General features: G+C 42.1%; 1 protein-coding gene across 2 annotated transcripts in view; it reads left to right on the top strand.

Annotated features, from left to right (window-relative positions):
• arhgap10 (Rho GTPase activating protein 10) overlaps window positions 1-26,321 on the top strand; it is a 282,472-nt gene that overhangs the window by 141,251 nt on the left and 114,900 nt on the right. For both annotated transcript variants that reach the window (XM_084318126.1, XM_084318127.1), the window contains exon 16: window positions 24,502-24,560. In XM_084318126.1, coding sequence (XP_084174252.1) covers window positions 24,502-24,560 — 59 coding nt within the window. The remainder of the gene's footprint in view (window positions 1-24,501; window positions 24,561-26,321) is intronic.

Here is a 26,321-nt window from a genome sequence, read left to right as displayed (position 1 = left end):
GGTTTTTTTTGTACACATGATCTCAAAAAGGTACTAGATGTCCCTAGATACCAATAATATGCAAATGTGCCTTGTAGAAGTGGAGCAATATTCCATTTACGTAGGTATGTATTTTAGGCGGATTTTCAGAAAATAGGGCTCCGGGCTTAAGAGGTTAAGTGCTTAAAGGAACACGCCAACTTTTTGGGAAATCAGCTTATTTGCCATCTACCCTGGAGTTAGACAAGCAGATACATACCCTTTTCTTCTCTGTGCATGCATTAGGCTTAGGGAACAGCCGCACCGTTAGCCTAGCTTAGCGTCAGGGGTGCAGTCGTAATTTCAGAAGTGGTTGTACTCTGTTTATAATGACGTCACGCGCGCATGCGCATAAATGTTCCCTCGTTTGCGACAGAACAGCTCCGACCAGCATTATGATTAGAAAGAGTATTATGCATAAATAGTAGGAAACATGTTTGTATAGGAAATTACTAGTTTTAGTTTAGTTTTTATAAAATAAATATTGCCTTGAAATAGAGAAGCTGAAAAAGGTAGCAGGATGTAGCATTCAATAAAGAAATGATATTGTCAACAGATATGGTTGAAAAACAAACAATGTTTTAAATGTAATTGTAGATACAATATTGTAGTTACAATTTCTTTAATTGAATTAACTTAAACTAGAAAAGTAAATACAAACTAAATTAACAATGTAACTTACAGTTTACAGAAGGACAGTTTCCTTCTGAAGCACAACTTAAGAAATGTCTCATCCTTCCAGTCGGGACCATTTGTCACAAACCCCCGGCAATTGGTACAGGGCTTGTATTTTGGTTTGGCTCTTCTCTTTCTTTGTTATGCTATTGCTATGCTATTGTTATGCAAAGACAAGTAGCTATGTGAGTACCGGTACTTGGCGCACGACGAGTCGAGTGAAAGTTGTGAACGCATTTTTGTGTGCATGCACATGCATGTGCGTGCTTCTGCTCAGAAAAGTGGTGGAACGGCTTGGTACCGCGTGGCATGAGCACTGCACCTCTGCTTAGCATCATTCACTGGAAGTAGGTGTGCCAGTGTAGCCTAGTTCCCAACAGTCACAAAATACACTCCAAATACAACTCCAAAACATTCCTGTAAACATGTTGTGACCTGTGTATTTACCACGTGGACAAGAAAATGATAGTAATTAGACATTTTCGTTTTCTAAGCAGATATACTCTAAACAATTTCTTTAGGCTGTTCCCTAAGCCTAATGCATGTGCAGAGAAGAAAAGGGTATGTATCTGCTTGTCTAACTCAAGTTGGCGTGTTCCTTTTAAGGCTGTGATCACATTGGGTGCCTTTTTCTTGCGCTCAAATGCGAGGCGCTGCGGGAAATACAAAGATAATCGAAAGTGCACAGGGCAAGCAAGCGATAGCACTGATTAGTGTTTCTACCTCAGCTAACGTTACATAAATTACTACTGACAGCCGCCCAGGCGTTGCTGTTCATATCTCGTCATGGTAAGATCTGGTCAATACAAACGAGGTTTGTTGGAAACAAAATTAGCTTCTCTTCGATTATCCGTTTGTTTTGCTGTCGATTTCCCCTCGGGATCAACAAAAAGGTGATGTTGACGTTGGTGCCCTCCGAGGCTAAAGTTTCAACTTTTTCAACTGAGAGCGCCTGAAAAAGCGTTACTTCAAAAATGCGAGGCGCGTAGTTTGGAGGAGACACACAACTGTTGCGACAAAACCATTGAAAATTGCAGAAAAAAAACGCAGGCATGTTCAAAAAAGCCTAATCTGAAATGCCGCCAAACAGCGACCTCTAAGCAAAAAGAGCTCCACCTGGTATTCCACTTAATACATATTTTTGCAATATATTTGTTTACCAATAGGTTAAAGGGTTATTAGTGAGATTTTAGTTTTTGAAATGTGTTGTTTTGATCGCGGGGATGATGAATGATGATGATTGTAGTCATTTTGAGAAGAGGACATCCAGAGCTCTCAATGAGCGTTGGAATTTTTTTAAACTACACTTCCCAAAGGCTTCTAGCTGCCTTCAAGCAAATTAGTGAGCAATTTTATGAATCTTTTTTATTTCTCTTATTACTCTGGATTATATACCACAAAACTGAATGTTATTGGCATATATTGGAGCGCAGTTAGTTTGTCTCCCCTATTGTGAACATTTAGCAACCATCCGATTTTGAAATCAGTTTAAAAATGGCGTAGCTGTCGCAAGAATAAAAATCCTACTGTACATACAGTAGATTTCATTCTCTGTTCTTCATGCACGCCTGGTGATACTAAATCCAAATTGAACTCTGCCATTGGCTATAATAAGGTAATTTATAGGCCTCATATTCTATATTATATAATAATATTTCAAATTGCATGGGTCCCGATGGCAGAATTCAGTACTGTATCTACAAAACCTTCTGTTTAATCATCTTCCCTTTATTCATTTCCTTAGATCTGTGATCTCAAGAAGGTACTGAACGAGCCCAGTGGCAGTTTCTTATGTCTGGTCATTTTTAGCATGGTGTTATTCACTGTCAAAGATGCAAAGAAAAAAATCATAATTCATATTCTCTTTTCTTTCATCACAATTTAAGCAAGCCTAATAATAGACACAATATTCCTGACACTTGGAATACATACACTGAGGTCCATAGATGTCCCTAGATACCAAGGACATGCAAATGGCCCTTGTAGAAGTGGAGCAATCTTCCATTTACTTAGGTATGTATTTTAGGCAGCTTTTCAGAAAATAGGACTCTTTTAGCGCCAGACCCGAGGATAGTCGGGTTAACTCGCCAGCGGTTGAGCGTCATACCCGAGTATAGTCAGGCTTTCATTGTTATTTCTTTTATTCGATTTTTTTATTCATTTCAGGTTCACGGACCTCAGTGTTACCATAGGAAATCATTCTGAGATCGCTAGAGTGCAATACCGGCCGCATCCTGCTAGGTGGCAGTATAGCCCACCCTTTGAAACATCATTGCACACTGTGTGTTACATCTAAACCCCTCCGGGCGCAGCATTTTGGTTCAGGCAAGTCTAGCGGTTCACCCGATCACATTGAAACGCGTCCAATGCCCCTAGATGCATGTGTTGTGCCGGATTATGTCAGGGACCCAATGGACACCAATACTGGAAATCGCGATCAGACAATTGGAATATTCTTTTTGGGATACCTCCTAGTAAAGGTAAGGACTATATGACATCAACCCTACTTTGATCCAACCATGATTTCACATAGATCGCAACCATCATATGTAACATACTCCAAAACGTATGCCGTTGTTGACGATAAAAGCATCAAAAAATGACCCCCCCCTTTCATGCATTCATGATGAAACATAATACCTATTATATACCTTTGAATTGGAAATAATAGCGTGTCTAGGCGAGCAACGCCAACGATTTTAGCTAAATTCACGTATTGCTCCATAGTGCCGTTTTCAGGAATTAGCCAGGATCACTCTGAAACTATACAATATTCACCACGGTATAACATGCGAACGTATACATGAAAAAATGCATTCTATTTCACATGTTGAACGATGGATAGTTGATGTCAAATGAGCCATAGTATTGTCTCTGTTACGGGTCCCGAGGCTATCGGGTACCTTCACAAATCATGTTGCGGCCGGTCATCATTCACTCCCTGAAACAATAGAGTAGTAGTCAAAAGGAATGAAGACACGACCTGTTCACTTCTGCTCCAAATCTCCACTAGCGTGAGAAACCGTCACCTTAGGGGGGCCTGGCGCATCACATGAACGAATAGGTTCCGCCCTTAACTTCCTGTATAACCAATTCTCCATCTCACATGTGAACTTAGTTCATTATATTAGCGTGTAGCTGGCAACATGAAGTTTACCACAATTCTTCTAATCATAATAATTAGATATAAACAATTGCAAAAATTACACAAGATTATGCACCCAAACAACTGCCTCTTTGAACTGCTGCGGTCAGGCAAGCGATACCGGAGTCTCATGGCAAGCACAGAAAGACTCAGAAGAAGCTTATATCCCCAGGCCATCAGGATGCTCAACGAACAATAACACTATGTAACAACCATCAAATGCACTCACAGCACACACATCCACACGCACACTCACTTTAAACAAACAACTCAATGCAGCACCCACTTTACACACTTTAGAACACCTAAACACACTTTATATTTATTGGTAAATAATTTGCACTACAACCCATACCTCATTACACCTTACTGTAAATTGTACCTAAATTGTACCTCATCCCATTTCTCCTTTGCACTATATAGTATATTGTATAGTATATTGTATGGTAACTCAGTTACTTCTACTCTGCATTGAACATTGTACATATGTACATACTGAACACTTGTGTCTACGTACGTGACTTCTATTTTATACTGCTATACTTATTTTATTTTATACTTATCTATTTTTGTCTAGCACAGTCTCTGGAGCGTAACAGAAAGAAGCATTTTGTATAAAAGTATTCTGTACTTCTGTATGACAACTAATAAAGAAACTTGAACTTGAACTTGAAACTTGAGAGTACCACACACTCCCCGACCAACAAAAGTGGCTCCTGACACTTTACCTTAACACTTCAAAAACTCCAACAACTTCAACTGTTGTGTAAACCCGATCATTCTCAACAATCATGTTAACCATATAAACATTATTCAATGACTTTCTTTCCAAAGTGCGTATGGGATGTTAGTAGGGTACCGGTATATCGATCTATCTCCAGTGGCTTAAAAACAATGGATTGGATAGGTGGTGTGCAAATATGGATATGGTGAGTTGGATGGGGGTGGCAAGGGTATAGGTAGGGATGCTTGTAGTACAGATGGGTACCGTGTGTTGGCAGTACTCCAACTGTGTTTACAGTGGGCCGTATTTGGTACGCTGGTTGGCCAAGAGATGGGTAGGTGAACACATACCCTGGTCGTCTCTCGGGTAGACTGTCTTAGGGGAATCTGGTGCTGAAGATGAGGGTCTGGAACTTCCTTCGTCTGATGAACCATTTGAGGCAGCTCTTGGTCGTCGTTGGGCTGAGGCCAATCCACGTCATGTTCACTCGCACTGTGTAGTTCTTGTTCCGCCTCTATGATTGATTCTCTTTCTGGTTCAGGTTCAACATGGATTATTTCTCTCAGATGAGCTTCACTCCATTCCGGCTTGTCTTGTACCTTACAGGCAACACTTTGGTCTGGTGGGGCACTCATCTGTCTTTGACGTTCTACAGGCCTTCGTAGCCAGTAGTGATAGTTACTTCCCTCCTCTTCAGAGTCACTTGTCTCTGTGTACTGTCCGGTGATCTTTTGGGGAGAGGGGGGTCTCTTAGTTCTCTTTTGGGACTGGGGCGTGTTCATGACCTGACCCGGAGCAACCTCTACGGGTAAGTCATTCAGTTGAGCGAATTGGTGGGGTGGTGGCTGAGAGGGAGGACGGGACAGGAGGGGAGGTATTCGGGCTGGAGGTGGCCTCTGGGCGTTCGCTACTTGCTGCTCGATTAAAGTGGCCATCATGTGTGTCAGGGTTTCCACCTGGATACTGAGCTGCTGTATGGTCTGGAAGTTTCTGTGGTCTGAGGCGATGCCCCTTTGCTTGTTGTCACTTTGACATTCTCCGGTGTCCACCTTAGCGCTGTGTGCGTGGGTTGTCTGGGTGGGGGAGTTGGCAGAGTCTGCGCTGGTGTTCATTCTCTTTTTCGTTTTCTTGGGTGCGATATTGACTCACCTTGGTGGTCGTTCATTGTCTCTGGTGGCGCAGCTGTAGCCTCACAATATCTTAGTCCCTCCCCCAACTCCTCGTACACTCTCCTTAGTTTTTCTGCTGAAGGTAGCGTGGGGTTGGCGGGCAAGGTGGGGTGGAAATGTGGGTGTCTAGTCTACCCATACTATTGGAGCTTGGGATGGGTCTAGGGGTACGGTGTGGTGTCACAGTGGATGAACTGGGCATAACTTGTGTCATATTATCACTAGATACATCAATTGGCGGTTCAACAGTATCACATGAATGCATTAGTTTACATATTACATCATTTAACATCAACAATTGGCCAATACTGTACCTTCATCTTCGAGGCTCAGCAAAACTTCAGACTGGGTGTAAGAAACCACGAAGTCCATGCAGTTCTCTTCTTCACTCAGACTCAGTTTGTCTAAGTCGTCCTGGTTGACGGTAAGGTCCTGTGCCACCTTGCAGAGGTCGGCACCTGATAGTTTGTAGACGTTCTTCTTAATGTCCCACAACAGTTCTCCTCGTGCAGTGGACATTGTGTGTGTGTGGGTGGTTTCTATAGTGGTGTAATGCGGCTTGGAGTCGGTTGTGGCCCTAGGAACCAACAGCGATTCTCCCTGGTGACTGGCGTGCGTTGACCCCTCGGTTCAGCAGTGCGGCTCCGACGACGTGAAGCTCCTCCTTGGCCTCACTTGATGGACACCCCTTCAACTGGCACCTGGCTGCAGCTACGTCTCGTCTCCTCGGTCTCGTGGCCCTGGTACGTCGGTCTTGTGGTTCTGGTATCACTGGACCTGTTCCTCTGATGATGGTGTGTAGAGGACAGATCCTGGACGAGCCCCCAAAGTTTGTTACGGGTCCCGAGGCTATCGGGTACCTTCACAAATCATGTTGCGGCCGCTCATCATTCTCTCCCTGAAACAATGGAGTAGTAGTCAAGAGGAATGAAGACATGACCTGTTCACTTCTGCTCCAAATCTCCTCTAGCGTGAGAGGGTGGAAATCGTCACCTTAGGGAGGCCTGGCGCATCACATGAACGAATAGGTTCCGCCCTTAACTTCCTGTATAACCAATTCTCCATCTCACAGTAAATGTGAACTTAGTTAATTATATTAGCGTGTAGGTGGCAACATGAAGTTTACCACAATTGTGACCCGACGTGACCAAACCCGACTTGTTGCGGCAAATAACATCAGAAATCGTGATTTTTTTTTTTTGGCATTTCAGAATAGGTAAAAATCGAAATATTTTTAAATTTTTTTACTGCTTTGACATATTCTATATATGTTCCCTTATTTGCAAAACTTAATACAACTTGTAAATTAGTTAATTATTGTTATTTGTCCGATAGTATGTGTCCCAAAAGGACTACATCGCTGGGCTGCATGGGTGTGGTCTGCAGTGTTAATTTTGTCAACTAAAATAATGACGAAAGATGTTCATCAACAAAGGTTTTTTTCATGACTACAACGAGACGTGACGTCACGTTATTGAAGACCATGTCATGCTAACAAGACTAAATAGTTTATTAAATATCGTTGACCACAACTGAGGACACAAAAATGTAATTTACAAAAACCAGGACGAAATTTCTCTTCATGTATGTTGATATTGTTGACTAAAACAAGACAAGACAAAATAATTATAACTTTTCTTAATGCCATCGTCCCGACAGAGCAGTGTGACGGGGAGCTCTGTTATTAGCATTAGCTGAAGAGCTATTTGAAAAGCTAGTTTTAGCTGTAACGTTACCTTGGCTAAAGTTGGGACTATTCATAATCCAGCTGCAGACCTGCAAGCAAAGTACAGCAAGTTGGCAAAGGAGTATTCCAAGGTAAATAACCTTTTCACCAGTAACGTTACATTCTTTCCATCTAGCTCACGCTAACTGGCTAACCTAGCTCACGCTAATGTGGCTAACTGATCGACCTCTCGCACACAATTAATGACATGTTGCAGACAGCCATACCGGTGACAATGTTTAGCTTTTAGTGCCAAATGATAAGAGTCTGAGGCGGAGTCTCAAAGGAGAATGTTGAATATTTATTGTTGTTATTTACCATGATCTTGATTACTCCTGTGTCACTGTGCATGCAGGTGATGGCTGCTAATTAGCTGATTGCTGCTGATTGGATACCTGCCTGGCAGCTCAAAGGCACTTGCTGACCCACACATGCACTGTCACAGTTGCTAGAGGAGATGGTTGAAGCAGTGTCTTTTTCCCTTTCTACCACTTTGATCTTTAGTTTGTGCTAGTAATCTTAATTAGAATAGTCTTTTGTTGTCTGTGTGCACTAATGTTGCTTCCCTTTGAGCCAGGGTCGTAACAGTTGGGCGCTCGTCCGAGAGTGAATTTGGAAACAAATACCCCTAGAATTTGTTTGTTGTTGTTTTTTTGCATGGTGTGTCGTGGTGCTGTAGTGTGGGTAGTGATCGTTACATGTTGTGTAACGTGGGGGCTTGAGCCGGTCTTCAAACAGGTGAGTATGCCCTTATTTTTTTGTGATTTGATATGACTACTTGTATGCTGTTAAAATATATAGTTTAGTGGACACCACATGTAGGTAGTGTTGTGAAGGATCAGATTAAACCGAATATGTATATTTATTTATATATATATATTTAATTGTATTTGTATATCGTTTGATATCCCCTGTATATTCCTTGTACAATATGCATTGAATATCCCCGTTTCTACTAAACAGCCCATAATAGTTTCATTCCACCATTGGACGAGAACCTGGCGCCAGGTTGCCATACCCCTAGGTTCAAGTTCAATCGTGCCGCCTAACATGTCGAGGCAACCCCCGGTTCCGCGCAGTAATATGCCGGGCGAAATACGTGTGGTACTATTTGTTCATAGCGCATATATATATGGCGCTCGTAAAGTAGAACTTTCTTTTAGTCCAGTTCTTTACCCTCCAACAGAGTGACAGACGCAAAAGCCTCCCCACGAAGCACGTGCGGTGTAGTAGGGCCTACTTGGCCCAGAATAGGCATTGAGATATCGTGTAGATTAATAGTTGAATGGTCATAGTTTGGCACCATACCGTCGAGTTGGACGTATTCTATTAAGCTAATAATAGTCTATTTATGTATGGTGCATCGTTCGGTTCGAGTTCTACAGTTATCAGTACCCCCATCGTTCCTGACGTTATCTGGACGCTTATCCAGGCTGGTCAGACCCCTAGTGGTGATTGCATCCGAGGAGCTCCGGGTCAAGAGCGACTGGACCTGTATATTGGATTACTCTACCCGACGACGGCGAGCCTTCCACGGCTCTTGGATTATGCTTTATGTGCTTTGATTATTCCATGGATAAAGGCCAACACTGTCGAGTGTTGGAATTACCCCCCGGAGAGGACTACAGGTGAGGCGGCGCTCTACATGTGAGGTCGCACCACGTCTCTCCGTTGTGGACCGGCAGATACCGTTCCACAGAGGGTCCAGCTGTATTCGTCTGCGGCCCGAGGTTCTGTGGGCACTGGGTCTAAGACTTTGGATTCTCCCAAGACACCGTCGGCCAGATGGGATACCGCCAGCGACTTCTCTAACCCCCCCCTCCTACTGTCTTACAACCAGCGGGACCCCCCCCCCCCCTTAGTGTATCCAGCTATAATCATTTAAGTACTATCGCTATCGTTTCCTAAATATTCCAGGTTGTATACTTACTCCCTGCGCAACCAGAGATTGGACATTCAATGTTGATTTACCTACGAATACTCATTTGCCATAAAAGTGCATACTCAACATTTCAAATCATAAATGTAATTAAGTGAATGTTGTATACACCCTTTGCTGTATTAAATATTCGATTTGGTCCATTTGTGTTGGTTCGTTTCATCAGGTGGGAAAGTGTTCATCATACTTATATCTTGTACTGGGTGGCCAGAAGTTAAAGTACATGAGGTAGTGGTATTAAATATCATATCTAACAATACAGTCAGGGAATTGTACCCCTCAGCTACAGGTAGTGTCATTATTTTCTGGTTGTTTGTCAGCTTCCTGTGTACCACTTACTCCTGGGGCAGTCATAGAAGTGATTAGTACCATCTACTTGTCTTGTACCATACCATATACTTGACGGGTGGATGCTCAATATGATCTTTGGTCTACAGTGCGTTAGCTTCAGGGTAGGTAGGTTAGGGTGCCAGAAAATACAGGTAGTGTGTTAGGGCCTGATGTATTTTGTGGTGGGCCGTTTGACTGCAGTTTAGATGTAGAAGCTGTAAGTAGTCGTATCAGGTTATGAGGGGCACCTGTTTGAATTTTTGTATTTAATTTTTTGTTTTGAGTGTAACTCAGTGTTTGGATAGCCTACCTGTTAGCACCTGACCTCCTGCGCGTATGACACATCTGCTTATTTCAGGGTGGTTGAATTATTTTGCAAACTAGAAAGGTGCACTCAGTAGAGCACACATCTCCGCACGCCGATCACACAGGCGGACAGGCACAAAAGCTGACTGCTCTCCTTATAGTTATTAGCATTAGCATGTTAACACTAACAAGGGGTGCTTCAGTGGTTCTTCAGTGGTTCTTTAGTGGCTCTTTAGTGGTTCTTCAGTGGTTCTTCGTGGTTCTTCAGTGGTTCTTCAGTGGTTCTTTAGTGGTTCTTCAGGTAAATTGTGTGTATGCTAGGGTGCTTTTTGCAGCTTTTGGTAACTCTAAAGTGAGCAGGTTGTGGCACTGGTGCAGTAAGGATGGCTTCCATAAAGGATTTTGTTGATCACCCTTCTCATGAGATGTTGGAGAGGTTTTCCAAAGAACAGCTTCTGGAGCTTGCTATGCACTACAAGGTGGAGCTTACTGCCAGTGAGAAGCGTTTGAAACCAACTGCCTTGAGTGCTTTGAGGGTTTTACTCATTAGGGAGCAGGTGCTTGTGGCGAGGGTGGAGGAGCCTCTTTTGTCTGACGTGTCTCCGCTACTATCTGGGGTGGCGGAGGGTGAGTGGAGGCTTAGAGAGTTAGAGTTTAAGGAGAAACAGTTACAGCAAGAGGAGAGGAGAGAGGAGAGACAGCGAGAGGAGAGGATTAAGGAGCGTGAGTTTAAGGAACAACAGCTACAGCAAGAGCGTTACTTGAATGTCTTGGAGCACGAACGTGCGCTGAAGGAGCTTGACTTTAAGCATGCTGCCTTGCAGGCGGGCACTCTGCATTCAGAGTCACGTTCCGGTTTTGATGTCGGCAAAAATATTAGGATGGTGCCTCCTTTTTTTGAGAAGGATGTGGATAGGTATTTTCCCCTTTTTGAACAGGTGGCAACCACGTTGAAGTGGCCTGATACGGCCTGGACGCTGCTGCTGCAGTGTGTTCTCGTTTGTAAGGCACAGGGGGCGTATACTGCTCTGTCCCTTGAACAAAGTGCTGACTATGAGCTTGTTAAGGCTTCCATATTGAGGGCTTATGAGTTGGTCCCAGAGGCCTATCGTCAGCGTTTTAGAGGCTATCGCAGGTGGTCTGTCTGCGCATGTTATTTATGCATTAATCACAGGTATTTACCTGTAGAGAGGTGTTGAAGCACACACAGGCGATAGCTCTCCTTTCTTAACACTTTGAGTGCCAGCTGGGGGCGCCAGAAATAGCGCTTGAGTGCCAGCGCTGTAGTCAATGGGAGGACGATCACATTTGCGAACGCATAAACTATATCTTAAATTATTATGTGTCTAATACGCCCGTCGCTTATCAATGACTTGTTTCCAGTCAACATTGTCGAAACAGATTGTTTTTTAATCGGTTCATTTCCGTTTTATAATATTTTGAAAAACGCTTGTTTTTTTAAACTTCCAGAAAAATTTAAAGATTCTGCAGGAATTGCGCTTTACTGGAATACACAAAACATGTTGTAATTTTTCGGCCTATTTATGAATCGTTTTCAAATAAACGCTAGATTATCGATAGTATATGTGTACTTATGCACGCTAGAGAAGCGGGCTGAAAAATCGATGATCTTATTTCCTGATCAGCACACACACACTCACAGCCACACACACATATGGGACACGCTGAGATATAGGTGAAAAGAGCTCTGATTATCCCAAGACTGGTAAAATAGATTCCTTACCTCAGATCAGATGTTCTCCAAAAAGATTATTCCAATTCCTGATATTCCAAATATCGATCGCGTTTATTGAACGCTGGGTACTGGTAACACATATTCCACGCTGTTCTGAGGGTGGGCAATGACTGGGATCGTCTCCGGTTACATGCCTGACAAGTAAAATGTGGATTCCGGACTCTTTTTTTCCCCCATGCATTTCATTCAGTCCAATCCAATGGGTGCAATACCATCCGGAGAGACGATAGGGGGCGGTATTTTCCCTGTTCAAGCTCAGACAGATCCCCACTGGTAACGTGAGGCTAGATTGATGAAAAATGAATGGAAATTGATAATAAAAAAAATAGCGATTAAATAACGAGATTTCTCGTTCTTGGCACTCAACGCATGGCATGAACTAACAAGATTTATCGTGGCTGGCACTCAAAGTGTTAATAGCAGAGAGAACGAAATGTTAAATTACACTTATCTTAACGTTATAGCTATAAGTTATAGCAACTTAACTTGTGACCAACGCCAGTGTCTATATTACGCGTGTCGAACTGACTCCGAAAAGGCTGTTCATCATAAAACGCGGGTCGGGTCGTTTTGTCATTAAACAACATTAAATCACATTTAGAATGTCACAAATTCTATGAGCGAACAAATTTCGTTCCAGTGGATTTAATGCAACCTAATGTCATAAGAAAGTAATTTAATCGACTACAATTTAGTACTGTTTTCATTTCATTAATTTTGACGATGTTCCATTTCGTGAGGAAAGTGGGGGTGGGGGGAGGGTTTGGCGGGTGCAGGGGTGCTTATTGGTCAGGCCGCCACGGCGGTGACGTCCTTAAGTTGATGGCTATTGATGGATAATATAAACAGCGTGTTGACAGTGCTCTGTTGATAGTCACCATGCAGAGTACAGCGAGAGACGTGGCTGAGGCGCTAAACCGGTTTGGTGAATTCGGTAGACACTGCGCCGAGGACAAAAACGCGCAGTTTATTAGTATTACTGCACAATCAAAGCGGGCATGGCCACCCGCATTTCACTGTATGCACTGGTGTGTATGTGAATAAATCTTGTGTATCACGGAATTATCCAAAGTTACAGGTATGAATAATCTGAGCTATTATTAATACAGCTCTATTCTGTACTTTATTTTAAATGATAATAAAATCATGAAACTTGATTAATATCTTGACTATTGAGGTGTTGAGACGTGTTTGTGTATTCCAGTGCTTGGGAGCATTCAAGCCTCGAACCATTGACCTCTACAGGTTATGTTAAAGTGGTATGTGGTCCAGTTATGCTGGCTCAATACACACAATTGTTAAGGGGAAGCAGACCAGAGAAAGACTTTCGTCTTGTTTACATCAGGGTCCCCCATTTTCAAGTCATAATACATAATATACATACTAGGTCCATATAATACAGTATATAAATACTAGGTCCATATAATACATTATATAAATAATAGGTCCATATAATACAGTATACCAATACTAGGTCCATATAATACATCATATAAATACTACAGTAGGTCCATATAATACAGTATATACAGTGTATATATATACTGGGTCCATATAATACATTATATAAATCATAGGTCCATATAATACATCATATGAATACTAGGTCCTGGTCCACATAATACAGTATATAAATACTAGGTCCTCCTTATAATACATTTACATTTAGTCATTTTGCTGACGCTTTTATCCACTTTTAGACTTACAAGGTCTGTACGACAAGTCATCAGGAAGGGCACAACTCCATCAGCTGAGTAACAATGTTCATCCAAGTGTTGAGTGCTACAGTGTAGGTTAGTATATTAGGACAAGTATATATAATACATTATATAAATACTAGATACATATAGGCCTAATACTTGGAGATTGCTCATCACTGGGGCATGTCATATAGAACAGGGGTTCCCAAAGTCAGGGTCGCGACCCAAAGGTGGGCTGCGAGCAGCCACGGGAGGGCCGCGAGATGATTTAAAAAAAGAAAAGAAAAAAAAAGTCATTTATTTATTTTTGTCAGGCCACTGAACTTAGAAGCAGGCCAGGACAGTGTTTCTAGTTGTATTCTAAAATTATATTCTATTGTATTCTAAAATGTGACTATATGGTTTTATATTAACTTAATAAATAAACAAAAACGAAAAATCTACTTATTTCAACGAACATTTCAAACTAAATAACAGATTATGCACATAAAACGCTGAAAACAACCGAAGCAACAATAGTATTTTAATGAGGCTATTATTATTATCATTATTATTTTGCAACAAGTTAGCCCTCTCATAAATAGCACATATATATGAATAACTAACTTGAACTAACTTAATAGGATTGAAGTGATATTTGCCTGGCAAAAAAGAAAAAAAAAGCCAGACAGTGTGCATTGGGCCGCGGCTCTCTGACGCCTTATTTTCTGGGTCCCGGCCTGACAAGTTTGGGAACCCCTGATATAGAAGACAGTGTAATGGCATAGAGTTGCACTTACATAGCAGGGAAATATAATATAATATAATTTCTTGCCACAACCCATGCTGTTCCTCATACTAGCTCTGTATAGTTAACCACAAACTAATGCAAAGTCAACGGGGTCAAGCACCTGTCTGTACAAGCTACCTGGGGCACACTGAAATCTACTTTGTGTGCACTGTAAAAGTAAGGAGCTTGACCCCATTGACTTTGGTAAGTAGGAAATAGGAACCAAAAATCTAAACAATACCTCTAACTAAAGAAGATACTCCTCTTTAACCTCTTCAACCTCCTTCCTAAAAATATAGTCTGCTCTGGTACACTACTGACATTTTAAGACCACTTATTAAATTAAAACAGACATAATCCTTTCACTACCACACTACAGAATGTTAACTTTTCACTACCACACTACAGAAGGTTAACCTTTCACTACCACACTACAGCAGGTTAACCTTTCACTACCACACTACAGAAGGTTAACTTTGCACTACCACACTACAGCAGGTTAACCTTTCACTACGACACACATTTTTTAATAAACTATCATGACTTTTCCTTTTTCCTCTATGGGTGTTGTGTTTGCAGTGCCACAAGACGCGTCTCTACATTTCGTAGCCGCATTTCTGCAGACCCCTCTCTGATTGGTTGAACTCCATTTCTGCAGACCCCTCTCTGATTGGTTGAGCGAAGCCCCTCTCTGATTGGTTGAGCGTGCGCATGCGCATGCGCCACGACAAGCTCCTCCAGAAACTCCGGAGGAAACTCTGTTAAGCTCCAGAGAGAGAGGCTGAAAACCCACAGTTCTTGCCCGACGGACGGGAGCGAATCCCGGATCCGAGGTTTCTGATGACTACCCCCAAAACATGGAGGTCGCGAACGCAATTTATACGCATGGAAGTATTGATTATGCCATAACGAATCATTAAAAAAATATACCGTTAACTGGAATATGTTGTGTGTGCCTTTCTGAATATGATTTGGGAGGGTTATAATAGAAGAAAGACAGTGTAAACAATATAACGTTATGTGAATAAACCGCGAAATAATAACTAATTCCTTGGTCAATAGAAGTCTCTGTGATACTTTCTGAATATGATTTGGGAGGGTTATAATAGAAGAAAGACGGTGTAAACAATATAACGTTATGTGAATAAACCGCGAAATAATAACTAATTCCTTGGTCAATAGAAGTCTCTGTGATACTTTCTGAATATGATTTGGGAGGGTTATAATAGAAGAAAGACCGTGTAAACAATATAACGTTATGTGAATAAACCGCGAAATAACCGCAAAATAACATAACGTTATGTTATATAATGTTACAATGTACAGTTTCTAACAGCTGGCTGTGTTGTGAAATGTGCATAACGTTATGAATAAACCGCGAAGTCACGGGAAATAAATAACGTTATACGCGAATCTGGTAGTACATTTCTGCTTATCTTCTTGATATGATAACATTACATCCGCCTTTTACCGCATGACGAGCTAAACCAATCTGAGAGGGGCTTCGCTCACATGACGCTCAACCAATCATAGAGGGGCTTCGCTCAACCAATCAGAGAGGGGTCTGCAGAAATGGAGTTCAACCAATCAGAGAGGGGTCTGCAGCAATGCGGCTACGAAATGTAGAGACGCCCACAAGACAGTCATTGTCATAACAAAAGAGCCTGACTAGAACGCTGCCATGTGTTAATTGCCCCAGAGAGAGGGGGGCCATGGATTACAATGCATTCTGGGTAGTGGTGTAGTTTTTTAACACTAAGTGTAAACTGTCAAGGCCATTTGTCTCTGAATATGTTGTGTGATATCACCATGATTCATAGGAAGTAGCTTGAAAAGTATCCCACCAAAATGTTCAAGTGATGGCTTATTTTGAAGGTATGAATCTGTACTTTCATAATATGTAAACAAATCTTTTTTGAAGATGCCTCAACAAGACCCTACTGTCTATGGCTAGGCACAATTATTCTAATCATAATAATTAGATTGCAAAAATGACACAAGATTATGCACATATTCTTGAGAGTACCACATCTCCATAGCTATAATATAGAATATAGATATAGCCCTGCAAACACCGCCATGCATCCCTATCTCTAAGCCGTGGCCCATTGAGTACAAGGATGGCTTACTATTTCAGTGTAATTTCTAGCCAACTCAAGCCTACAGAATACATGGGTTTGTTTATAATATAACTTCTAAAATATATCCATTCGACGATATTTAAGAAGTTCTTACAATAATATTTAATACGTTTGTAAGATTTTCTTTTTTGAAATTTGTACAAAGATTCTTACAAACTTAACTTTTGTCTTAACAATTGTTTTGTGAATCCAGCCCCATATCCATCTGTGCCACAAATAGTAGTCCCAAAATGACGCTGATCAGGACAATTGATACTAATCAGTAGGTGATCTCTAAAAAAAGGAAGACTTTGAGTCATGGCTCAGTGTGAGCAGCAGAATCATAGGATTTCTAGTCAAACATTTTCAAAATAAAGGTCCTCAAGTCAAAGTCTGAGATACATTTCCGTGAACAAAACTTTATATTCAATGGCATAGCCATCAGTGCAGAAAAAAAAAGTTTACATTTAATTGAACATTGTAAACTGAACATTGAAGTGACCTTTGAATGGAAAGTCAAATAGAATGGTGATACTCCCCACGCTCCACTCTGGAACCGCGGTATGCCTCTTTGTGGAGTTCTTATTTTCTGTTTTCCCATGTTACTGACTGAACACTATATCAGTGATGGCTGTTGGAATGTAGAGCTATTTAACACTTATTTTAACACACACAAAAAAATCATTTACAGCACCGTTAACTCATTCAGCGCCAGGGATTAGACGGGGTCCCGTTGTAGCTATGCCACGCTTTAAAGATAGGAGTGTGTCACCTTGTTTGTAGAGCTATATCTATATTATATCTATGGGGACAATACTATGGTCATTTGACAGTATAATTTCAGAGTGGTCTGGGGTAATTCCCGAAAGGCTGAGTTATAGCCTTATACGTGAATTTTACTAAGCATTGGCGTTTCTTGCCTGGACACGCTACTATTCCCAAATCAAATGTATATAATAGCTATTATGTTTCATCATGAATGCATGAAATGGGGGGTCGTTTCTGATATTTTGATTGCCAGTAACGGCATTCGTATTGAACACTAAAAACGCGGATCACCTGGATCGGTATAAAAACATTGCACGATCAAGCTAGAATTGACATCAGATAGTCCTTACCTGTGATCGGGAGTATTTCAAAAAGAATATTCCAATTGTTTGATCGCCATCTGGTCCATCTGGTCCACGACATAACCCACCGCAACATATGGATCGGGGGCATTTGACGCGCTTCAATGCAATCGGGAGAACCGCTCGACTCGCCCGACCCAGAAAACTGCGCCCGGAGATATTTGAGTGTAACACAGGGTCTGGAACAGGGTTTACTGCACTCTCGATACTGCCACCTGGGAGGATCTGGCCGGTATTGCACCCTCGGGGTCGCAGTATGCCTTCTAACGGCAACATACGGGTCCCTGACATTGAATAGAATATTAAAATTTAAATAAAGGAAAAACTATCAAATAACGAGTATACTCGTTATTTGCCGCCTGTGGCGCTCAACCGCTGGCGACCAATAACGGTATAAAAACATTGCACGATCAAGCTAGAATTGACATCAGATAGTCCTTACCTGTGATCGGGAGTATTTCAAAAAGAATATTCCAATTGTTTGATCGCCATCTGGTCCATCTGGTCCACGACATAACCCACCGCAACATATGGATCGGGGGCATTTGACGCGCTTCAATGCAATCGGGAGAACCGCTCGACTCGCCCGACCCAGAAAACTGCGCCCGGAGATATTTGAGTGTAACACAGGGTCTGGAACAGGGTTTACTGCACTCTCGATACTGCCACCTGGGAGGATCTGGCCGGTATTGCACCCTCGGGGTCGCAGTATGCCTTCTAACGGCAACATACGGGTCCCTGACATTGAATAGAATATTAAAATTTAAATAAAGGAAAAACTATCAAATAACGAGTATACTCGTTATTTGCCGCCTGTGGCGCTCAACCGCTGGCGACCAATAACGAGTATACTCGTTGTTGGCGGAGAAAGTGTTACGGTTGCTTTCACACCTGAGCTATTTGGTCCGCTTTAATCAAACCCTGGATAGTCCTATTGGTTTGGGATGGTGGGAAAGCTCATTCGAACTCCAAACAAACAAACTCTGGTGCTTCTAGCATGATTGCGTGTCCTTGTGCCACATGATTTATCAGGTAACCCTTTTCTCCAGCCAAACCCCACCCACCTGTTGGGACTGAAGACAGCATTGCATTGCAAAATGTTTAAATATGGGAAATACAATGAATACCTTTTTTAGATAATTCATCTAAGAGATGTCACACGACACATATTTGGTTTGATACAGTTTACAGCAGTGGTCACCAACCTTTTTAAGCCCAAGATCTTTTTTTGGTGATGGCAAGATCTACCTATTGAAGCGTTGAGAGAAAAATACAGCCAAGATTGTACTTTAAACTAAATTACTTTTATTTGCCTGTATTCTAATTACATGCAATGCTTTGGTCCAACATTAAAACGTCAAAGTAGAACTGTAATAATATGTACTTTCTCAGTCAGTGCTCAGTCATCTTATGCAGCATCACTTTTCACATCAAAACAAAAGTAGAACTGTAATGTGGACCTTCTTTTATTAACATTGCCAAACATATTTACAATTAGCATTTTATAAAGTAGAACTGTAATATGTACTTTCTCAGTCAGTGCTAAGTGCAGTCCTCTTATGGAGCATCACTTTTCACATCAAAACAAAAGTAGAACTGTAATGTGGACTCATATTATTAACATTAGAAAATGCTAATTGTAAATATGTTTGTCAAAGTAGAACTGTAATATGTACTTTCTCAGTCAGTGCTAAGTGCAGTAATCTTATGCAGCATCACTTGTCACATCAAAACAAAAGTAGAACTGTAATGTGGACTCTCAGGGAAAGATAAAAAAAAAAAATCAGGGAAAGATCTACAGGGAAGGTCTTAAAGATCGACCAGTCGATCGCGATCGACGGGTTGGTGACCACTGGTTTACAGAGTCCTAATTGAAATTGATTGAATTGAATTGATTGATTGATTGATTGATTGATTGAAAATGTTATTAACAGATTGCAGAATGGGTACAATACAGTACAGCTCAATACACACAATTGTCCTGCGTTGCATATTGCCATGCACTTGGGTGCGTCTGCATACAAATAGAATATTGGGTCTGCACTCTGCACTGCGTGAGGAACTCTATATAGACATATGTGCATTTTGAATTGGGATGCGGAATCGATCCACCTCATCAGCTGGCCGACTTCATTACTCAGAGCTGTTGTGTGTTGCAGGAAATCCATTGCTGACCAAATATGGCCTTTGTAATTGGTCTCTCTCTCCCTCTCCCTCTATCTCTATCTCTCTCTCTCTCCCCCTCTGCTCTCTGTGTTTCTGCTGACTTGTGAATTCTGTATGAACTCTTCATCCATCGTATGCCATCTGTCATGTAAATGATGTTGAACAGTCTTAATTAAGCGAAGGCACTCCGCCAGGTGCTTCTCCCTGTAGTGTAGAGTAGAGTCTGTAGAATAGAGTCTGTAGAGAGTCTGTAGAGTATAGTCTGTAGAGTCTACATTGGAGGTGGGTGGGTGGGTGGGTGGGGGGAGGTTGGGTAGGAGGGGTGGGTGGGGGACACTGTACAACTAAGCAAAACTGTACATTGGAATATTGACAAGACCATACTTGGTCATTTACTGTACATTTGAGGGGGTTGTGTTAGGACATTTACAGGGGCCAGTCTCCCGTAGGTGTTTTTTGAGAGTGTTTTTGAAAGTGGGTAGTGATTCACATTCCTTTACAGCTTTGGGTAGGGCGTTCCACATTGATGTGGCACAATTGCGAAATGTGTTTAGTCCCTTGTTTGAGCCGAATCTGGGTTTAACATGATTTGTGGAGCTCCCTCTGGTGTTGTGATCGTGGTATTCACTGACCTTTGGGAAGTATTTTGACATGTACATGGGTACCTTGGTCGTGTAGTGTATCTTGTAGACCAGGCCCATTGCAAGTTGCTGTACTCTGTCGTCTACTCTAAGCCATCCTAGGTTGTCAAAGTGGGCAGGGGTGAGGTGGGTTCTAGGAGTAAGGTCAAGCAGTAGTCTGACCAGTTTGTTTTGAGATGTTTGTAATTTTGTTTTTAGCGCCTTTGAGGTGCTTTGGTACCATGAGGTGCAAGCATAGTCGTAGTACCCTTGAATGAGTGCTCCTGCCAGAGTCTTCAGGGTATTCTTGTTTACCAGTGAGGAGATCCGGTACAAGAATCGAGTTTGTTGGTTGACTTTTTTTATTACATTGGATGCCATTTTGTCACAGGAAAGATTTGCCTCTAGGATGGAACCCAGGTAGGTAATATCTTCTTTCCTTGTGACAATATTGTCACCCACTGTAACTGAGAAGCCGTCGGTCTTGCTGAGTTTGTTATTTGAACCGAAGATAATGGACTCTGTTTTGCCCATGTGTAATGATAGTTTGTTATCAGCGAGCCATATGCAGATTTTGCCTAGTTCTGAGCTGAGGGTTTTTTCAATCTAACTTGTTCTTGTCAGAGACCAGCAGGGCTGAGTCGTCCGCAAACAGGAACAAGTTGCAGTCACAAGCTGACGACATGACATTTGCATAAATTAGGAACAGTAGCGGACCTAGTATGCTTCCTTGTGGAACACCACAGCTCACTGTGAGGGGGGGGGGATAGGGTACCGTTTACCTCTACCATCTGCTCTCTCCCCTCCAGGTAGGATTGCATCCAGCTCACTGATGGACTATCAAAACCAATTGCTTTTAGCTTGTCAATCAGAATGGTGTGATTGACAGTGTCGAAGGCCTTTTGTAGGTCCAGCATGACCATGCCGCAGTATTTGCCCACGTCCACTTCTTGTTTGATGTGGTCGTTTAAATAGAGAAGGCATGTGTCAGTGGAGTGGGATGTTCTGAAGCCAGATTGGAATTCGTAGATTCGATTTTTTTCCGCAAGGTATTTTTCGACTTGTTTGTATACAATTTTTTCCATGACTTTCGAGATGGAGGTAAGGATAGAAACAGGGCGGTAGTTGCCTGGGTCTAATTTACTGCCTTTTTTGTGCAGGGGTGTTACTCTCGCAATTTTGAAGTCCTTGGGGACGTGTCCCTGTTTTATGGAGAGGTTTATTATGCGTGTGATGACTGGGGTGATGGCGGCTGCTGAGTCTCTGAGGAATTTGGAGGGGATGTTGTCATGGCATGGTTGTTAGGTTGGAGGGCGCTCAGTTTTTTGAGTACCTCATCTGTTGTTACCATTTCCAGTTTGAAGTCGTCTTTGTGGACCCCTAGGTTCTTGTAGTATGCTACTATGTGTTCTACCCCATAATGCCCTGAGTGGGAGGGTAGTTTGTTTACCAGTGTTGTGGCTATGTTTGTGAAGAAACTGTTTAAGTAATTGGCTACATCCAGCTTGTCTGTGATGAGCGTGTTGTCCGTCTTTATGTTTATGTTTGAGAATCTGGTTTTAAGTTTTTTACTGCAGCCTAGTTGGTTATTGAGTAATTTCCAAAGTTCACCTGGTTTGTTTTTGTTTTCCTCGGTTTTGTCATTGATGATTTTTTTTTTTGCTGTTTTGATCATGGAGTTTACGTCATTTCTTAGTCTGTTTCTTTCCAGTTTGAGTTCAGTCACGTGGGCTTGGAGTTTACTGCTCGTGCTTTTGGTAAGCTTTGACTGACTTTTACGAAACTCAGAGCATTTTTTGTCTCTGGTTTTCATAGCGGTCAGTATTTCAGTGTGCATCCACGGCTCAGCGCGATTTTATACCCTGGTGGTTCTTAGGGGGGCCATGTTGTTTAGTATTGTTGAAAATTTGGTTTTGAAACCAAGCCATGTTTCTTCAACCAGTGTACCATTGAGCTCATCTGACCAGTCCAGACTCTCCAGTTCAAGGTTAAAGGCCTCGCTAGAGTAGGTTTTGAGGTCTCTAGATGTGACAGCCAGCCTTTTGTTTTAGCTTTTTGCGGGTACAGAATATCATATAATGATCACTTAACCCGCATGCTATAACCCCTTTATTGGAGATCTTGGACTTGTCAGAGGTCAGGATGAGGTCAATGGTAGTCTGAGTTGACTCACATACACGTGTCGGTTGGGTGATCAGCTGGCTGAGGCCGTGCAGATCACAAAACCTATCGAAGGATTTGAAGACGGGTGCATCTTTTTGTTGCATATCCGTGTTCCAATCCCCAATAAGAATCTTTTCTGCATCCTCAGCTCCAGCTAAGCACGCATCCAGGTATAGACTCCAGTTGGATGGATGACTACTAAGGGTGAGACTCAAGGGGGCCGTGTGTTTTCATTTGGCCAGGAAGCCAAAATTATTCTTTGTAAGTGCCTGTTGTTTTATCTAAAGATCAAACCATTTGCAACAAATTAAGTTGACTTTGCTCTTCTGGATGAAAGAGTCCTGTTTTACTGAAGTATTAACTCAGAGCCTGCATATAGTTTCCTCACATACAATGACTGCATTCTCAAGAAAGTAATGAGTCATATTTACATCTATTTACACTCTAGATGAATGTTTGAAGTCTCATTATTCAGTAGTGCTGCAAACTGAATAGATTTATGTTCTGTCGTTAACCACAATACTTTATTCTGACATGAACACTGTCCTTTGAATTACACCATTAGGGCATTGTTAGGCATTGTGTGCCGCAAACTGTTATTATAACAAATGCATTTGCAAGTTCAGGAGTGCAAATTGCAAAAGCTGAATCTTTACACGGATAACAATGAATGAATATTTTCCCTCTTGTTTTTTTTGTAAATTATCAGTGTAATGTAAATAGCATGGGAACTGGATTGGTACAGTATCAGTCGGCAAGTCCACTGATAGGCCTGTTGGGGACAGGGGCGGGTCACAGAGGTCAAGACAGTGTTGTGACTGGCGGGTTTGAAGCTCTGACCCACTCCAGGAAGTGGTTTGATGTTATGCTGTGGGATCATGGGACTTTGTCACTGTTGAGGCCTCTACTGTATGTATCAACATCTACAAGTGATGAAAAGTTTGTTTCAGATCTAATTCAGATCTAATTCCATCCTCTGAGACCATAAATTCAACCAGTACTTTACCATATCCATTTAGTACATTTTAAACATGGTTTAAAGCTGGACAGTGCATCAGGGGGGACTACTAGTGTCACAAAAGGAAGAACTGGATCCCTACGCCGCAATACACATTCACCATACAAAGAATACTCTTCTCAGTGCAATGGTTGGTTCTTTGTTTCAAAAGGTCATTTTATGGCGCCCCAGTGGCGAACCACATAGCGCGCTCAGCCGCGACACGGGCGACCCGGGTTCGATTCCCGAATCCGTCGTTATTTCCCGAATGTCTTCCCCCCAATCTGTCTCCCATTTCTCCTCTGTCTCTCCCTACTGGACTGCCCAGTAGTAATAAAGCGATAAAACGCCAAAAAAGAAATCTTAAAAAAAAAAGTAATTTTATTGGATTTGTGTTTGAGATTAGAAACAAATTTCAAGGATTTGTAACTAATTATTGTGGAGGTAATTTTCTTTTCCCCAACACTACACAGTGCAGCTTTAAGCTAGGCTAATAATAGCGCCATAAAGTTGTGTTGTGATGATATATTAAACCCTACTGAGTCATACTCACTCTTTGACTTTGGCTCTTGGTTTTGTCTCTGGCCTGCCACAGCAGAGCAGGGGCCAGCCTCTCCAGGTCCGTCTCCTCTGGGGCTAAGTATCCTTGGCCAGGGTCCAGCTGCTGTGTGAAAGTACCTTCAGATGAACTTGGTTATCTCAACGTGTGCGCCATCTAATTCCATCCCCCTGGCCTGAGCCACATTAATCATTGTTGTGTGCAGACCCTATAAAACAGTCCACCATCTATTTCTGCTCTCTTCCTTGCCCACCTTAACTCTCACACTCTCTCTCTCTCTCTCTCTCTCTCTCTCTCTCTCTCTCTCTCTCTCTCTCTCTCTCTCTCTCTCTCTCTCTCTCTCTCTCTCTCTCTCTCTCTCTCTCTCTCTCTCTCTCTCTCTCTCTCTCTCCCTCCCTCCCTCTCTTTGTCTCGCTCTCTTTCTCTCTCTCTCTATTTCTCTCTCTTTCTCTTTGTCTCTCTCTCTCTCCTCTATATGCCTCTCTGAAGGAGTCTTCCGGAGCCATTGATGACCTATGGACTTTACAAAGACTTTATCAGCACTGCAAGTAAGTTTCAATGACGGTACATGTCCCTCCTCAGAAAACATACGATGTAACAATCTATTTATTGGTCTGAAATTTATATTTTATTCCTACTAAATCAGTTGAGCCTTGCAGCATGTCCCATCACCTACACTTGACCAGCAGTTGACGGTCGTTTGGGGTGTGCATTTGTGAGCTTAACACAAGTGCGCAAGGGTGTCCCATTTATTTAAGGAAAGCACGGTGCACGTGTGACCCTGAATGCACTGCGTTGGTTTCGGCAAGAAAAACACATTTTTGTTGCGTTCGCAATGCGATGAAGCGAGTTCTTCAAGTCTGTCCCATTTGATACAAAAAATAAAAATCCCTGCACATTTGTACGCTTACATCTCTATACAACCCACATCACAGTACGTCACCAAAGTGGGCAAGTACCCAAGCGCACTTAGCTTAGTGAGGAGAAACTAGAAGGGAAGTTGGACTCAAAATGTTGTGTGCTTGTCCAAAGAGGCCCTGTCTGGAAACAAGGGACGTTAAATTTGAGTATTTGAACGAACTTGGCTTGCTGTGGAAAATACATGACAACAACCTGTTTTCCAAATGTAAAAAATTGCCTATCAGGCCATGTTTTTCAGCATGATATTCACCAACCCCTTCTTGAGACTTTTAATTCACAGCATTAGTCTCTGAAAGGCCACATCACATCACTAAATTATATTAGCACAACTTGAGTCTCAAAGATCTACTGCACTGATTTCATTGATGAACTGATGTGTGTGCCTGTGTGTGTACATGTGTGTGCTGTTCCACCAAATTAAATGAAAATGTTTGGTTTCTCCTCGTGGTTGAAAACACTGATACTTTCGATGGCTGTGTCTGTGGGTGCGTGCATGCGCTTATGCGTGCGTGTGTGTGTGTGTGTGTGTGTGTGTGTGTGTGTGTGTGTGTGTGTGTGTGTGTGTGTGTGTGTGTGTGTGTGTGTGTGTGTGTGTGTGTGTGTGTGTGTGTGTGTGTGTGTGTGTGTGTGTGTGTGTGTGTGTGTGTGTGTGTGTGTGTGTGTGTGTGTGTGTGTGTGTGTGTGTGTGTGTGTGTGTGTGTGTGTGTGTGTTTCGTCATGCTTGTGTATCTATGCTTGTGTGCTGACTGATGTTATCTGTTATAATAATCTCTACCTTCCGAGGCCATTCTTGCCCTGTTTTCAAGCGGACTGAGCGTAATATATCAGTTGTCAACTTCCAGGCTGTCTATAAAACTGCTCGACCTCCAGCCTTTCAGTTGACTTTGGTTGAACCCCCCCCCCCCGAACTCTTCGGTTGTGTTTGACATCAGCCCCGGGAGCCAGCTGTCTGGCTGAAAGTGATCAGAGACACCTCGGTTAAATCATAGCTCTTCAAATATGTGACCAGTCATGCAATAAAAGGTTAAGAGAGGTCTTAAAAAAAGAAAAAAGGGAAAAAGCTATAAATCCTTTGCGTGTCCTCAAATAGTCTGCTGACCTTGAGCAGCAGGGGAAAAATATATTTTACACCCATAACATCACTTATACCATGGCCCGGGCGACTACTCTATTCTGATTGGTTGGTAGGTGTCCATTAAAAGGGGGCGCTTACTACATAATTCCAACCAAACTGCCAGACTGATCACCATTCTAAATCAATACCCTGACTACATAGTGTGGACTCGTTATATAATATCCTGCCATAATATCAGAAAGCTATTTTATTTGACCTCATTTTATATTGTATTATATCTTACTACTACTACGTATTGTTACCATTCTTGTAC

Source organism: Notolepis coatsorum (genome assembly GCF_963971535.1).
Source record: "Notolepis coatsorum genome assembly, chromosome: 7".
NCBI classification, from domain to species: Eukaryota; Metazoa; Chordata; class Actinopteri; order Aulopiformes; family Paralepididae; genus Notolepis; species Notolepis coatsorum.
The sequence above is the reverse complement of the archived record's forward strand: the minus strand, read 5'-3'. Positions and strand labels throughout refer to the sequence as shown.